This window comes from Ursus arctos, unplaced genomic scaffold (assembly GCF_023065955.2).
Source record: "Ursus arctos isolate Adak ecotype North America unplaced genomic scaffold, UrsArc2.0 scaffold_18, whole genome shotgun sequence".
Taxonomy (NCBI): Eukaryota; Metazoa; Chordata; class Mammalia; order Carnivora; family Ursidae; genus Ursus; species Ursus arctos.
The window spans coordinates 30,984,118-31,000,420 of record NW_026622852.1 but is presented as its reverse complement, the minus strand read 5'-3'; the positions used below and the strand labels follow the sequence as shown (position 1 = coordinate 31,000,420).

The following is a 16,303-nucleotide window of genomic DNA, read 5'->3' as shown; positions in this document are numbered from 1 at the left end:
ATTAGCCCATATTTCAAGGATAACTTGGCTGCTTTACAGCATTACGCTGTAGGCAAACTTCAGCCAGGAGTAATACCTTAATGGACTCACGGTAAGAAAGTGAACCAAACCCCCCAGACTGGCGCTCATTCTAGTTCTAAATTTAAGCTTAGAAAAATATCTATTGTTTCTCTTATTTTTAAGTGAATGATACCAGGAAGGTTTAGAAACCAGACAATGTTTGAGGACAGAGAATTCCCGCTCTTATAAAGGAAATGGTAGTCACAAACTGATCAGGAGAAAATTGTTCTTGAAATGAGAGCCCAAGAGTTGTTCAGAAAATAGCTTAATTTAGCAGTTAGCCAACTTCTTTACCCACTCCTTCCTTCCGAGTCCAACTGCCCCAATTTTCTCATGAAAACACACAATTTCACTTATCTGTACTTCATCTAACGACCATGTTTCTCCAGCCCTCTCCTCTGGGCTATGACTTATTTGCCTGAGACCCTCTCTTTGATCCTACCAAGGAGATGAGCACCTCAATTCAATGTGTCCAAACTAGGCCTACAAGGAATATCAGCTACCTTCATGGGGCTATTTAACTCCGCACTTTAGGCCCCAATAGCACAAACCAGGCTGTGGCTTCAAATTGGACCATACGTTCTAGTGTGGTGGGTTTTCCAGCCTGGGAGCCCCAGTCTCTCTGCCTCTCATCTCCTTGCTACCTGCTCACCTGAGAGGAGGTCTTCCATTCCCACTGCTCCCTCTGGGTAAGCATGAGACAGGCCTGTAGGCTTCAGTAGCTGATAAAATAAACTCCACAAACTCTACTCCACAAACCTCGCTGCTCTCCCTAGTGCCACCTCAGAGCAGGCAGGCAGACAGAAATCTCCTGTCTTAGGTCTAAGCCACATTTTCCAACAGAATTTACCAGATGCTCTACATTTGGGAGATTCACTGGACCTTTGCCCAGCCAGTAATAATGACACTTTGGTCTCCATTTTGCTGACAATCCTCTTATGAACTCTTCTATCAGCCAGAACCTTGGAGAAAATAAAATGGGTTGCATCAGACCCCGTCTTGAAGCCCCTAATACCTTTGTGATGCCACGACTCAGATCTAACACAACAGACACCAGGGAATTAGATTTGCAACCACAGTACCCACAATGAGACTGAGGTTCTTGCTACGACCATGGCAGCTGATAGGAGCAGTTACATAAACCTGGGTAACTGGACTTGGTCGATGTATCAGGTTATAGCAGCTTTTATTATGATGTCAGCCTCTTTGACATTGTACTGTCAATCACAGCTCTAACTGGAATCTTCGGGTGCCAAACAACAGATATTAGAAAAAAAGAAATAAAACACATCCATTCGAAGAATGAGGAGAAGCTTTTCTTTGGACCATACAATGACCAAGCAGAAATCTGGCCTTGAGCAGATATAGATGGGAGAATCTCTCACAGTGGCCTTAAACCTAAAAGACAATGCTGCTTCTCAAGGACTTTGGAGACAATACACTTGCTAGAACCAGGAAGGATCACTTCAAATCAGGCTTTGCTTCAAGCATGGGTGAGAACCATAACAGCTAGATTAGGCAGACCTCTAGTGTGGGAACTTATGGAGTACAGGCATGGCTCCTGTTTGGTATCCAGGCTATGCCAAGAGACCAGGAGCCAAGGCTATCAGAACAGAGAATAAGAGGAGCATCAGGAGAATGTGGTCTTAAAAATGCCTGGACATGGGGCGCCTGGGTGGCACAGCGGTTAAGCGTCTGCCTTCGGCTCAGGGAGTGATCCCAGCGTTATGGGATCGAGCCCCACATCAGGCTCCTCCGCTATGAGCCTGCTTCTTCCTCTCCCACTCCCCCTGCTTGTGTTCCCTCTCTCGCTGGCTGTCTCTATCTCTGTCGAATAAATGAATAAAATCTTTTTTAAAAAAATAAAAAAATAAAAAATAAAAATGCCTGGACAGAATATTTCCTATCTCAGTGAATGACATAGCTACTTGCCCAAGTTCCAGTTATCATTTTCTCCCCATCACAACCCACATCCAGGTTTCTCCCGTTCACAGTTCTGTTAATGCTATAGGGCAGGTGCTACTCTCTCACGTAGGAAAACACAAGGGCCTTAGTAACTGGTTTCTCTGCCTCTGGTATGGTAGTAAGAGCATGCTTTCGTAAATATAAATCATGGCACTCCATGGCTTAAAATCCATCAATGGCTCTCTATGGCCTTTGACATAAAACCCAAGACACCATCACACAACCTCCATAGCTGAATCTTGCCTTGAATTCTATGTTATTTAGCTGACGCTTCATTAGTCTTCAAATGGCAACTGAAGTATCATTTTCTCTAGCTTACCCTGACAGCCCCTAGCCTGCTTGTTAGACACTCTCCTCTGTGGTCCCATCATCCTTTCTTAAATCTGAGGCTCCTATCACAACAATATTGGGTTACCTAACTCCTCCACCAGGGGAAGAACTCCTTAAGTGCAGGTACCATGTCATTCATGATATTTAATAATAGCCAGCACATGGGAGGCTCCCCCAAGTGCTGGTGACCCAAAGAGAAATAACATACAGTTCCTACCCTTAAGAAGCATAGTCTAGTCTAGAAGGCAGTTAAATAAACAAACTAGAATACAATGTAAGTGCAATGACAGATGTATGATCAGAATTCTATACAAAGCATCTTCCATTCCCACAGTTCCATCATCTTATACACAGCACTAGTCACGTTGCTGAATTTTTGCTTGACTGTCTCCCAGAACACTGTGAGCCCAAGATAAGGGTTGGGAAAGTGGAGGGGAGGGGGAGACACAGACTGCTCTATTCATCTTTGAATCCTTAGTGTCTCACAAAGAAGCTGGCACATAAAGGTGCTCTCTATATTGAATACATGGAGTAATTAACCACACCCTTCCTGGGGGGCTGGGAGGTGACCAAAGAAAGCTAAAGTGAGGAGGGGCGCCTGGGTGATGCAGTCGTTAAGCGTCTGCCTTCGGCTCAGGGCGTGATCCCAGGATCCTGGGATCGAGCCCCACATCAGGCTCCTCCGCTGGGAGCCTGCTTCTTCCTCTCCCACTCCCCCTGCCTGTGTTCCCTCTCTCGCTGGCTGTCTCTGTCAAATAAAGAAATAAAATCTTAAAAAAAAAAAGAAAGAAAGAAAAGAAAGCTAAAGTGAGGAAATTGACATTATCACTGAACTTGAAAGTCATCTCCCAGAATGAAAGGGAGACAAATGGCACTAGCAAAGCCCTTAAGAGGAGGAGCAGTTGGGGGAAAGGAGGGGCTAGACAAGCACAGCTGATTTTAGAAAGATGTGCAAAGTAAATTCAAAGCCTGAGTATATTCTAGCACTCCACTCCGTCCTCTCAGGAATACTTGGATGTCCTAAGAGACTCACAGTGAAGAGGTACTTATTCTAGGTCCCCTGTCTACCTATGAAATACACTGAAGAATTCTGACCTAGGAAGGACAGCTATAAATCCTCACGCATCACAAGAATAATATGCAAAATTCAGCACTAAGGCTTCTTCATTTTTCATTCACTACAGACCAGGTACTAGAATGCCCAAAATTCAAACAGAATTGAGGATGAGACCATAGTCTTCACTCCCCATAGTCTTGACTCAAAGATGCCAGAGCAATTTATTTTGGGAATGTAAACTGTAATTATTTTGGAAGGGTTCAATAAAAGAGGCTATAGAAAACATGTCTCAGGGGGGAAAAAAAGAAAGGCTCAGTAATTTGGGCCTGGAATGGAATTGTACAGGTAACAATGATTCTGTGAAATATTTTATATAACAGAACCTGACAGAGTCATAATGAACTTCAAGCTTTGTTCTAAACCAAACCCTTAAGTGTGCATAAAGGGCAAAGAATGAAGTCAAAATGAAAACAGTGTATTTCAGTTTGTATTTTTAATTCATGAAAACTTGTTGAAGGGAGATCACACACACACACTCCTAGCAAGCTGGATTTTCACGCTCCTCTTACCACTATTTCACCTTTGGCCTGTTTTTTAACGAAGAAGCCAGAACCAGGCCACCATAAGCTCTCAGAGGGAAGCCCCTGGATCTGCCACGTGTAGGAGGCAGAGTCGCCCCACCGAGGCTCTGTGCCCTCAGGTGTCTATGGTTGTTGCACGATTTGACCTCATAAAAGGAAAAAAAGATAAACCCTGCTCATGGTTTTACTGAATAAATTGTTTAGAATCTAACATGTATAATTTCAAAAACACAAAAGAGTAAAATAAGCAGAAAATCTGTTCTGTGTTGTCTGAAACTTCCGAACTAAGGAACGTTGACTAGAATATTCTTTGCATTAAATGGCAATGTGTGATTTTACAGCCTATAATAAATAGAAATTCTTTACATCAGGAAAACGGGGTGAAAAGAGAAACCATTATGAATGTGGAATTGAGAAATACCCTAAATACGGTGGAGAACGTCAAGAGACAGAAGCAATATGGAGGAAAAAAATCCTAGTACCAAGAAAGCAGTATACGGTTTCAGTGAAACTCTGGTAACATTCAATTGTGTTTCTGGGGTTGTATAAAATCTACCAGGATGAAAAGCTGACCAGGTTATGCTTTCCACATCAAAATTCATATGTATCTCTATGGGAAATGTTCCATAATGTCAAGTTTGGTGATAAAATAGGTCAGAGCAAGCAAACAAAATTTTCAAAAATTCCTTGACAGTAATATTCGCAGAAAAATATTTTAGCTCAATTGATATATACTCTGCATAGGGCTAGAAAAATGGAAAAGCTTATAACTTCTTATATTCCTCTTTACTTAGAAACATATCTATTATGAGAAGGGTTACTATATCAAATTCATGCCATGTTATTTGCATCCATTTTTAGTAAAAATATTTACAGATAGGATACCAACATCAAACTTTATATTATCTTTTTAAAATTCAAATTTATTATGGCTTTAAGGAAATATGTGACGAGGCATCCAAGCTCTTTCTAAACTACAACATTTTTTTTAATTGTTCTTTTCAAAGAATGTTGTAAACACTTCAGTTTTCAATATAAAAAGATAACGGAGATGCACAATTCATGATTTTATGTATTCATGCAGAGCGAAGAGGAAATGATGTTGAAACAAACTCCCAACCCCAAATACCTGGGTAATCAAGTCAAATACTTTAAAGCTGATTTGTGTGTGTCTGTCTCTGTGTGTCTGTGTTCGTTGATTGTAATTTTTAACTACTATAGGAGCACCCCAAATTGATTGGAAAGCTGCCTGTCTAAACTCTTCAAATTCAACAATTCCATCATTTCTTCCCCATTACAAAACCAGATTTAAACATACCAGAAATGCAGAACCAGTATGACCATTTCTCTCTTCAGCAATAATATCTACTTCCAAATTGGCTAGATCTAAAGCTAATGGAAGTGGAATCTGGCTTCCTCTCAAACCAGCTACGATGAATTCCTATGATCACTGTTTTGGACAGACAGGCCCTGAGGGGTTCCCTCTGGAAAACAGAAACATGAGGTCATTTCCAAACCCACTGCATCAGGAAAGACTTTAGAAAGTTCTCTTGAAGACACACAGTCACCGTTTTTATGCTTCATGCAGCTCAAAGATTGCTCTAGTCTACCATAGCTCTAAATCCAAAAAAAAAATTAGAAAAGGAGTTTCCAGGAAACATTATAAGACCCTACCCAAGGTTGGATTTTAGACTTGGACAAAAAAGAGGTCACCCAAACATTGATTTTTTATTTCTTATTCTGTGAAAAGGCTTCTGAAGACCAACTTTAGCTTCTGTCCAAACTAGGTCCTCAATGCTTGGTGCTCAAGTCTTTTTCAGAAGGTGCAATTATTTCAATTCTGTTCCTGAGGAACCAGTGGGGTTTGTTTTCTCTGGATGTGCTCCCTGTGCCCCCAGAATGTGTAACATTTCCTTTGATCTTCACATCAGTCCTCTGAGATTGGAGAGACAAACCCTCTCCATTTTACTGATGAGTTTATCAGCAGGTGACTTGCCAAGTGGCTTAGTATAAGCAAAGTTATAATGCCAGAACCAAATGCTCAAATCCAGAACTTCATTTTTTTTTTTACACAAAAGCATCAAAAAGAGGTGTGGTTACTAATTGACTAATGAATCTATTTGAACATATGCATGATATAATCCACACATGGGTTATTCCCCTTCGAGCTTGGCCACAATATCCATCTAGACCAAAATCGAGAGTTCACTTGCAAATGATGGCTACAAATTTGCCATTCACCTATGTTAGACACCAAACACCTAATTGGCCCTTGCTAGGAAACTACTTTCCTGCTGGGCAAGAGAAAAAAACTTGAGAACCCACAGCTGCCGTGAGAATGATTTAAAAGAGAAAGTTGATAGAATCATAAAAGCCCAGGGGAGAAAAAGGAATTCCCAAGGAAGTTACAAGGAAATGTATAGAATACTTGTGTTATCTTTAAGATTTTAAACATCAGAAACAAAACCAGCCATATCACTCATGTTTTCCTCTAAACAAATATAAATGTAAATGACTACACTATTTTATAAATGTAAATGACTATATCATGTCATCGATGTAAATGACTATACTATTTAAACTAGAACCCTGTGATTAAAGAGATTTATATTTATATTATGCTTAGTTCCTCTTTATGATTACTGCTTTAAATCTAGCAAAAGAGATTCATCATCCTCCACTTTCACCTGGGGTTTAAAAGTAACTTTCAAAGGCTCAGGGGTTGAGATCTCCCCTCCTTCTCTGGGAGGATACACCGCCCTGGCCTCCTCGCGGTCTGTTTCACTGAGCTCAACAGGGTAGAGCTCGCTGATGGGGCCCAGAGACTCGCTCCTGGCAATGATGTCCACACCCATTTCCCTGACCTCCTCCGCATCTTCGGTCACATCGCCCACAGTTCCGTCTTTAGCTTTCCGAAGGCTACGCATCTTAAAAGCTTCCTTCGAGGGAGCTGCGTTAGAAATGGATTTCTTAAACCTTTCCCCTGACTGTTTCAGCCTCTCTCCTGACTGCCTTAACCTTTCTCCCGACTGCCTTAGCCTTTCTCTCCTCTCTGGGGTCACTATTCTAGTTCTAATTCTGTTCACTTTCTTGTCAAAATTCTGCCGTGTCTTCTGCATGTTTTCTTTGGAAAATGCCTTTTTGATATTATCAATGCGCTCCTTGCCTGACTTTCTAAGCCTGGCAGATCTGCTTTCTTCGACATAATATTCTTCATCTGAAGACAGATCTATGGGAGGGTCAAAGACATCGTCATCGGTCTCTTGATTCTCAGCTAGGCTTCTGTCTTTAACAATAGACAGGGATGTCGGACACCGAATGTCCTCCTGAGGGAGAGAGAAAGGAAGCACATTAGATATCAGTTCTTTTACCTTGTGGCCACACCTTTTCCATCTCCTCCATGGGCGGTGCGCCCTCCGCCTGCTCCTTAACTCTTGGTTTTTTCTCAAGGTTTCTCTCTCCTTGTCTCTTGTTGCTTCGTCTCCCAACCTCAATGGGAGCAACCTGATCCCCTCCTCTGCTTTCAGATCCAACAGTAAGCAAACTCACAAATATTTTATCTTTACCTCTGCCCTTCTCCTAAGATGAAGACACACTTCTAAATGACAGACAGATGTTACAGTGATGTAACAGAGACACCTCAACTTAACATGTCCAAGGGGCGCCTGGGTGCCTCTGTTGGTTAAGCATCCGACTCTTGGTTTCAGCTCAGGTCTTTTTTTTTTTTTTTAAGATGTTATTTATTTGAGAGAGCAAGCGAGAGCGCTGAGAGCATGAGCAGGGGGAGGGCAGAGGGAGAAGGAGAAGCAAACTCTCCACTGAGCAGGGAGCCCAACACAAGGCTCAATTCCAGGACCCCAGGATCATGACCTGAGCTGAAGGCAGACGCTTAACTGATTGAGCCACTCAGGCACCCCTTAGCTCAGGTCTTGATCTCAGGGTCCTGAGTTCAAGCCCCACGTTGGGCTCCACACTGGACGTGGAGCCTACTTAAACACAAATAAATTAAATAATAAATAAGTAAAATTTTAAAAAGCTTAATATGTCCAAAAATTAAGGTCCACACAGCATCCTCTCCACAGCTGCTTTTCCTGGGCCTCTCACCACCAACCCCCCTCCAGGTGTCACCCAAATAGAAGTCTCAGAATTTTCAACCCAGGTATTTCTCTCCTTCTCACCCCATACCCAAAAGGTCACCGAGCACCATCGATAACACCGCTTAATAACTCCTGCCCCTCCTCCTTCCTCCTTGTCTTAATTCAGGTCTCTGTCATCTCAAGCCTGAACTTTTGCAATAATAGGTCTACCTCCAAAGCATCACGTAAGTATTTCCTGGGAAAAATTTCTAAAGCACAGCTCTGATCACATCCTTTCTCTACTTTAAAACTTTTGGGAACTCATCAATACTCGCAGGGGAGTGTTCAGTTCTTTAATATGATTAGAAGGCTCCTCAGTTTGAGCTAAACCTACTTTCCAATCCAGCAACGCACAACCGCTCTCTGCTCCTCAAACAGTGTTTTCATCTCTCCGTGACTTTGTGTATTTTCTTACTACCTTTGTTTTTTTGCTTCTTTTAATGCCTTTCATCCCTTTTCAGCTCTGTCAACAAAATCTTCAAGAATCAATTCAAATGTCCCCAACCTTCCCCTCAAGAAGCTAATTCTTTCTCTAATTTACACCAGAATGACACGTCCACACCTCTACTTACAACAGTTAATCACTGTTAGAATTGAACTGGAATTCTACTGATTTATACTGAGGCCTTGACTAAATAATAGGTTCGATGAAAGCAGAGATGTGTCCTATGTTTTACCGTCAGTGTCTATCAGAAAGCCTCGTACAAGGTAGTTATACCAATAAATGACTGTTCAAATAGGGTATACACCTTCGTTCGACAAATAGTTCCTAAGCACCTACCATGCACCAGTCAATGTTCTAGGAACTGAGAACCTCCTGTGAAGAAAACAGAGTAAAAGAGCTTATATTCTTGTAGAGAGAGAAATAAACAAGGTAAATATATATTCTGTTGGGTGGTGGTAAATGCTAAGGTAAAAAATAAAGTAGGGAAGCAGGATTTACAGTGACTAAGGAAAATGCTTAGAAAGCCCTCACCGATAAGATGACATCCTAGCCAAGATGGAAAGGTAATGCATATATTCGGGAGGTAAACCAAAACGGCAAGGAAGGCAGTATGATGGGAGCAGAGAGATCAAGGGGCAAGAAGAGGAGGAAAGAGGGTAAGAGAAGTAGTGGGGGGGCCAGCTCATGTAGGGTTCTATATCCAATAATAAGGACCATGGCTCTTATTCTGAGTTTGATAGAAAGTTAAGGATTTTATTTATTTATTTGAGAGAGAGAATGAGCTGGGGGAGGGGCAGAGGGAGAAGCAGACTCCCCGAGGAGCAGGGAGCCCGATACGGGGCTCCACCCCAGGGCCCTGGGATCATGACCTGAGCCGAAGGTGGATGCTTAACCAACTGAGCCATCCAGGCGCCCCTCCCACACTTTTTTTTTTTTTTAAGATTTAATTTATTTATTTGACAGAGAGAGACAGCCAGCGAGAGAGGGAACACAAGCAGGGGGAATGGGAGAGGAAGAAGCAAGCTCTTAGTGGAGGAGCCTGATGTGGGGCTCGATCCCATAACGCCGGGATCACGCCCTGAGCCGAAGGCAGACGCTTAACTACTGCGCCACCCAGGCGCCCCCCCTCCCACACTTTTATCATGAAAATTCTTTTCACTAAACTGGCACCCCTAGTAGGAAGCCCTTTTAAAAGTTTTGAGAATAGTGACATGATTTGACCCATGCTGTAAAAGGATCACTCTGTTGAAAACAAGCCCTAGGGGGTGAGATACGAAGCAAGGAGAGCAGCTGGAGACCACTAAGGTAGTCAGGTGAGAGATGCATGTGGGTGCTGGCAGAGGCCATGCTGAGAAGCAGTCGGATTCCAGATCTCCTGGGAAGGTAGGCGCTAACAGGACTTACCGCTAGATTTGGATGTAGAGTGTTAGCGTCAAAGATGATTTTCAAGTACATGGCCTGAGCAACGGGAGGATAGATTTCCAAATAACTGACACAGGGAAGAAAGCAGGAGGAAGAGACTGGAGGGGAAGGTTGGGATCTGAGATGTCAAGTAGGCAGCTGTGTATACGAGCCTGGAATTCAGGAAAGAGGTTTGGACTAGAGTATAAATTTAGGAATCATTTATGTCAAGAACTAAAAATCATGAGGCCAGACGAAAGAGACTCCTAAGAGACTGAGTGAATGGGTCAACACTCAGTGTTACCCAAACCTCTTGGGGCCAAAGTACATTTCGGAATTCAGAGTATTTCAGATTTGGGGAAAACAATATATTACATTACTTTCCCAGTCAGATCTTGGGAAGAAACAATTCTGTGACATGAATATGAATATTCACTCTAAGGTGGGATAAAGAGTATAAACAGTCTTGTGCTATTTCTGGTCAGTTTTGCCACCAAATGGGTTCAGGTCAACCATAGGTCTTGCTACCCAGTATGTTATGAACACTTTTTTAGAAATTTTTGGATTTTGGTGTTTGGACAGATAAATGGATTTTGAACCTATAGTTAAAAAGGAAGAGATGAGGAAGAACCAAAAAGGAGAAATATCGGCCAGCGAGGCAAGATGAAATCCAAGGGAGCAGCACCCCAAGAAACCAAGGGAAAAGAAGTTTCAAGAAGAGAGGAAGGGACCAACTATGTCAGATATGTCAAAGAATGAGGATGAGGACTAGATTTGAGAACATGGCAGACACTGGGGACCCTTGAGAACCAGCCCAGAAACACAACTGCTAAAGAAACCCGATTATTTAAGGATTATTTCCAAAACTAAACAGGCAAAACTTTAAGGGTCATGAGATTTTTTTAAGGGAACCCATGAGTTAAAGTTTCTAAAAGAAACTATGTTCCTATTTGAGATCCAGATTAAATCTGTTCAATCAAAACAAATTAATAAATACGTAAGAAATAGGTTTATTCCAAAACCCATCAGACTGACAGTCAAGAAGGTCCTTTGGAACCTTATTTCTTTGGATACTTGCTTAAAATTAAATTCTTTGGCTACAGGATTGGAGAGTCTAGCAGCTTAAAAAAGAAGAAAAGGCAGGTGGGCGTCTCATAACTCTCTGATGAATCAGTGAGAAGCAGCAAAATATTCCTCTCCTTTCCTGACACCTGCTGCAGAGAGTAGCTTCAGCAACACCAAGTGGGCTGGTACGGCCTGAGAAGGTATAATTAGAATAGGAAGGAGCCAAAGAATAATTACTGCTTCGTAGAGTGAAAACCCTCACAATCTTGCTATGAAGGAATCAGACATAGCTTAACTCAGGAATCACATACCCTTCTTTTCAATTGCACAAATTGTACAAAATCACGGTTAAAAAGAAAACAAAGGTAGTCAGAGAGAGTACTTGTTACATGGCTCTATTTGTTGCAATTCCTACTGAGTCAGAGATACCATGAGGTAACGATGAATATGCTGTAATAATAATTGAAGATTATGGGGCTTAGTTACAGTTGATTTCCAAATAATTATTACATATCTTTTTTAAAATTTTATTTATTTATTTGTGTGAGAGAGAGAGAGCACGAGTGGGGAGGGAGGGTTGTTCAAAGGGAGGGAGTACGAGAAGCAAACTCCCTGCTGAGCAGGGAGCCTGACCTAGGGCTCGATCCTAGGACCCCAGGATCATGACCTGAACCAAAGGCAGATGCTTAACCAACTGAGCCACCCATGCACCCCTTATTAGATATCCTTTTATGTAAAAGTCGAGATAAAATGATTTTTGTAACAAAGCAAGTACTATGGTCAGAGTAAAGTGGCTTCGATTGAGTATCAAAGTAACATAGCTAGGGGACTTTCAAATACAGAGAAGTCCAGAGCTTATCATTAGGGAATGGCCAAATATCTCATTTGGTAACCGCAGGCATGTGGTTTGTAAGCAAAATTGCTAGAAGAGTTGGTACGACGGCTGGCTTGCATGAGAAGGTCATCAAGGTGAAAGTACGTTCAAAGAGAAATCATAATTGTATGACAAAGAGCAGATAATTCTTTTTTATGTCAATGTCCAGGATTAGGCAAAAGCTCCTGTGGGAGATAAAATGCCAATAAAGATTGCCCCCAAAAGATGTATCCTGGGAAGACCTTTTGGGGAAAAACCCAAATGGAAACAAAAGTATACTACAGCTGAATTACTCCAGCTTCAAGTCAATTTAGTAGGACAGGTGATCTCACTATAACCACTTATACATACTAACTATGAGAATGAAGTATAAGAACTAATTTTAACTGAGTATAATCATGTGCATACTGTATAGTGGTCTAACAGCTAATGAATCATCAAATCCATTGTTATTTGGCTTCATCTTTTCTCTACAAGCTCTACCGTTATAAAAGACAGCAGCTGCTTACTGACAAACTGCCACTTCCACGAACAACCTAATTTCATAGAACCTTCACAGCACTGTATCTTACAAGGAACGAGATCTGACTTAAATTAGCGCCTCTCAGTAGCTTTTTCATGCTATCTTCTTGTTCAACTAATTATAGGAACTCAAAGAGGAAAAAACAGCAAGTTTCAGGGAATAAATAGGTGAATACAGAAAATCTTAACTGTAAAAAAACAAAAATTATGTCAATAGACAAAAGTCAATTAGAACTTTTCAGAAACGTCCTTTCCTCTAGCCTTTGTAGATCTTGTTTGGTACCTGGTTCTCTCTTTGCACAAGGTTCTCAGGAGAAATGCTAGATACCAAGAATGTTTCCTGGCACGCCCCATGCGAGTGAAGAGTGCAACATAACCCATTCCTGCTAATGCCCTTGGAAGGTGAACTGAAGAATGGATCCTATGTTCTCTAGTACCAAATCTAGATCCCCATTACTTACACTAACACTGGAACTGGCCTCTTTTTCTTAAATAAAACAGGGTCTTTACAGATCCCAAATACTACTCTGCCATCCCAGTGTAATTTTATCAGTCAACAAAGCACGATGGAGACCTGTCTAACGTGTAAACAATGCTGTGGGGCCTTGCGGCCCGCATCCCTCGTGTCTTATAAACATCTGCCTACATATTCCAGCTGCGTTCCTATTTCATTTTGTTTTTACTCTTCAAAGGTTTTTTTCCTATGCATAGGGGTATCCATCCATTTTAAAAATACACTGTGATAACACTGTGTGTGTGTGTGCGTGTGTGTGTGTGTGTGTATTTATATATCAAAACTTCCCTCCAAAAATGTTGTACCAGTTAATACTCAGTTAATACCCCCACCAGAATATGAAAGTGCTTGGCTTTTTTTTTACCTTAAACTCTGAGTATATGTTTTAATCACTGAAAATACTTAAATAGGGAAAAATGGAATTCTGATCATTTATTTTTTGTGTGAACAGTCTGATAATGACTTTCCCATTTTTCTACCACAGGAGGAGTTCAACTTTTTCCTTTTGATTTGTAAGAGTTTTAAAATATATTACAGATACCATGCATTTTGCCATGGATGTGTTCCTATTTCAAAAAATATGAATGCCAAACACAGAGTCATATAGGAACACAGCACAATACATAATGCCACACTAAAACTACTATATTAAATAAACGAAGTCAAAAGACTTAGTAATCAAATGGAAGCAATTACTTATATGACTCCCAACATTTGTAAAACTAACAACTATAAACGCACCTGCCTGACTATTCGTTAAGAAATACTTTTTCTTACTATCATCGTAACCTACATATTACCACATGTAAAAATTCCAACGGACAAATAATATTCTGAAAAGCTTACATTTTACTGTTTAGGGCTTTTCTGGCTCTCCCTTATAAAGGGGGGAAACCACCCTGTGGGACTACAGGTCCTCAGTTTCTTTTTTTATACAACAAAGAGGGGTTTTAAACCAAAGCCTTCTTAGATCTCTTCTAGAACTAACATTCTCAGTCTCTGAAAGGGCATCAAGCTGATACGGCTAATGATACCAATATTAAGTTTCAAAGGCAAGAAATAGCCTCAGCTATGATCCACAGTTCCTATTACACAGAATGGTTGAGAAACTCCAAGCACTGATAGGATAGTACATTAGTCAACACAGAAATGGCTTTATCCTGGGATTCTCACTGATAGAGAACTCTACTCCATGAATATACACAATAGTTAGGATATGATGCTGGAAATTTCTCATAGGACTGGTTGGCAATTTAAGGACGTTAAAATTTTGCAGTAATCAAACCAAACGCAGATGGCCAGCTTACCTGGAATATTACCACCCGGAATTTGTTTTTCTTCATTATTTCCTCTTGCTTGGATTCAACTTTTTTCACGTGAATCTGTTGCCTCTCCACCCGGGCCTTCACGTCTTTAATGTGAGCACTGACTTTTCGAGTTTTCTCGAACAACTTGTTAATGACATAGCCTGTATTGTTGTGTGACTGTGAAAGCTTCAACAGGTCAATCTGGACGGACTTTATGGCGTTTTCCATTTCCCTGTGTCTCTCCTCTAGTCTCTTCTGGCTTGCCTGCACACTGTCCACGATAGTGGCTACTTTGTCCAGCACGGTCACGATGGTAAGAGCAGCGTCTTGGTCTTCATCTTCTGTAACACTCGACAGGCGATTCTGGTGGATTTTATCAGCATTTGAAGCAGACCCATTATGTTCCATTTTAGTTATTTCTCAGTGAAAGATGTCCCACCACAATCAGTTTGGGCACTAAGAGTAAAAAGTTAGCTTGATAACAGGCAACAGGGTTGTTTAAAGGGTTGGAAACCCCACCCCTGGAGACTGGTCAAGTATTTATAACTACAAATACCCACACATGACTGGTTCTGCAACATGAACCCTTGCAGAGCACTGGGTACTGTTCCAAACATGCTTGGTGACTGACTAATGGACTCAAATAAGTCTGTGTGGAGAGAAGAGGAAAGCTTTAAAAAAAAAAAGTTCCCCGAAGCCACCATGTTACTGATATTAAGCCGAAAAGCCCAATGACCAAAAAAAGCAAACGCTGCATGTTGGGGGAAGCTTCTGCCTTTAGATAATTTTAAGCAGTATTTGTAAAAGCAAAGGGGAATTTTGAAAAATCTTTTTCTACTTACTTCACATATTAAATGTACTGATTTATCAAGAGCAAAGAATGTGGTAAATAAACACACCAAAACAGAGGCCATATAGTGAAAACATTATATTATAACATGCTTTTCCAAACCAAGTATTAAAATTAATATTTAATTTTGAACATATTCTCAAATTCTACATGCATATATCTAAACTACATGTTAAACAGCTGAATACATTCTACTCACACTTCAGATCTTTAAACACCAACAATCTATTAATATAGCTACTACTACAGGACAAATTTGGATAGAGGTCTTAGATAATTTTTAAGCTCACCTTAAGAGCACCAATCATTAACAATCATTTTTGCATTTTATTCACAAACACGGATACAATTTGTTTATTTATGTTAAAACAAATATTTTCTTAAAAATGAATGTGTATTAAAGTAGTTTAACTGATAGAGTAGGCTTTATTCCAATCTGTTTGTTAAACAGACTATTTTCACAATATCTAAATCTACTTCCCAGTGATCCGTTCCATCTTTGCTACCAGATACTCTTCCGAATTATCAGAATTATTTTTTCAAAGAGAGGAATAATCAAATCCCAACCCATACAGCTTATAAATATTTTACATCTGACACACACAGCTTTACAGTTCATGCGATAGGCAGTGTCTAAAAAATCAGTTACTAAATCTCAAAAACATTTAAATGTCTATTTAAACACAGTGTCTTCTAGATTTTTTATCTTTTTTTTTTTTGTAAGAAAAGTAATCTGTAAACATCTTTACCTTTAGTTCATGCTTGGTCATTTGTTGTGGTCATTGTGGAAGAAGTGGGTATGACTTTATAACCATTTGTGAAGTGGTCCATCTTTGCAAAAATATTACATTCCATGGGTAAAGAACAAGTCTTAGAATTACCATGTGGTATAAATTTGTGAAATCAATTTCTGTATTTAAAAACATAAAACAAAGACTACTGAACAGTCCAAAACTGTTGTAGCTGAATATTCTAAATACGAGCCAACAGTACTACACTAAAAATGTCCAAAAATAAGGCCTCTGAAATAAATATTTCCATTCTTTAAAAAAAGACATAATAAATGTACATCACATGGTTAGTGTACATATAAAAGTCATCAGTTTAAACCATTCTGGATGACGTATCTGAAGTAAAATGACCTAGGTTTTGCTTCTGTCGCCGTCCTCTGTTGTTTTTAGGGCATTTTCTGTTGA

At 40.4% G+C, this 16,303-nt stretch overlaps 2 protein-coding genes across 4 annotated transcripts in view; both read right to left on the bottom strand.

Moving 5' to 3' along the window:
- Window positions 1-3,890: 3,890 nt before the first annotated feature.
- On the bottom strand, window positions 3,891-14,851 carry CAVIN4 (caveolae associated protein 4). The gene is made up of 2 exons (XM_026506128.4): window positions 14,258-14,851; window positions 3,891-7,319 (listed from the first exon to the last, which is right to left on the bottom strand). Exons 1-2 carry the CDS (start codon window positions 14,663-14,665, stop codon window positions 6,633-6,635), a joined length of 1,095 nt encoding a protein of 364 aa, XP_026361913.1. The 5' UTR covers window positions 14,666-14,851; the 3' UTR covers window positions 3,891-6,632.
- A 319-nt stretch (window positions 14,852-15,170) lies between these two features.
- TMEFF1 (transmembrane protein with EGF like and two follistatin like domains 1) overlaps window positions 15,171-16,303 on the bottom strand; it is a 75,580-nt gene continuing 74,447 nt past the window's right edge. For 2 of the 3 annotated variants that reach the window (XM_026506125.4, XM_026506126.4), the window contains exon 10: window positions 15,171-16,296. In XM_026506125.4, coding sequence (XP_026361910.2) covers window positions 16,212-16,296 — 85 coding nt within the window. In that variant the 3' untranslated portion in view covers window positions 15,171-16,211. The remainder of the gene's footprint in view (window positions 16,297-16,303) is intronic. The other variant, XM_044386779.3, reaches the window with a different exon arrangement.

Coding starts and splice junctions, on each gene's coding strand:
- CAVIN4 (XM_026506128.4), bottom strand. CDS start 14,665: ATGGAACATAATGGGTCTGCTTCAAATGCTGATAAAATCCACCAGAAT. Junction 7,320..14,257: donor TCCGGGTGGTAATATTCCAG/GTAAGCTGGCCA, acceptor TCTCTCCCTCAG/GAGGACATTCGGTGTCCGAC.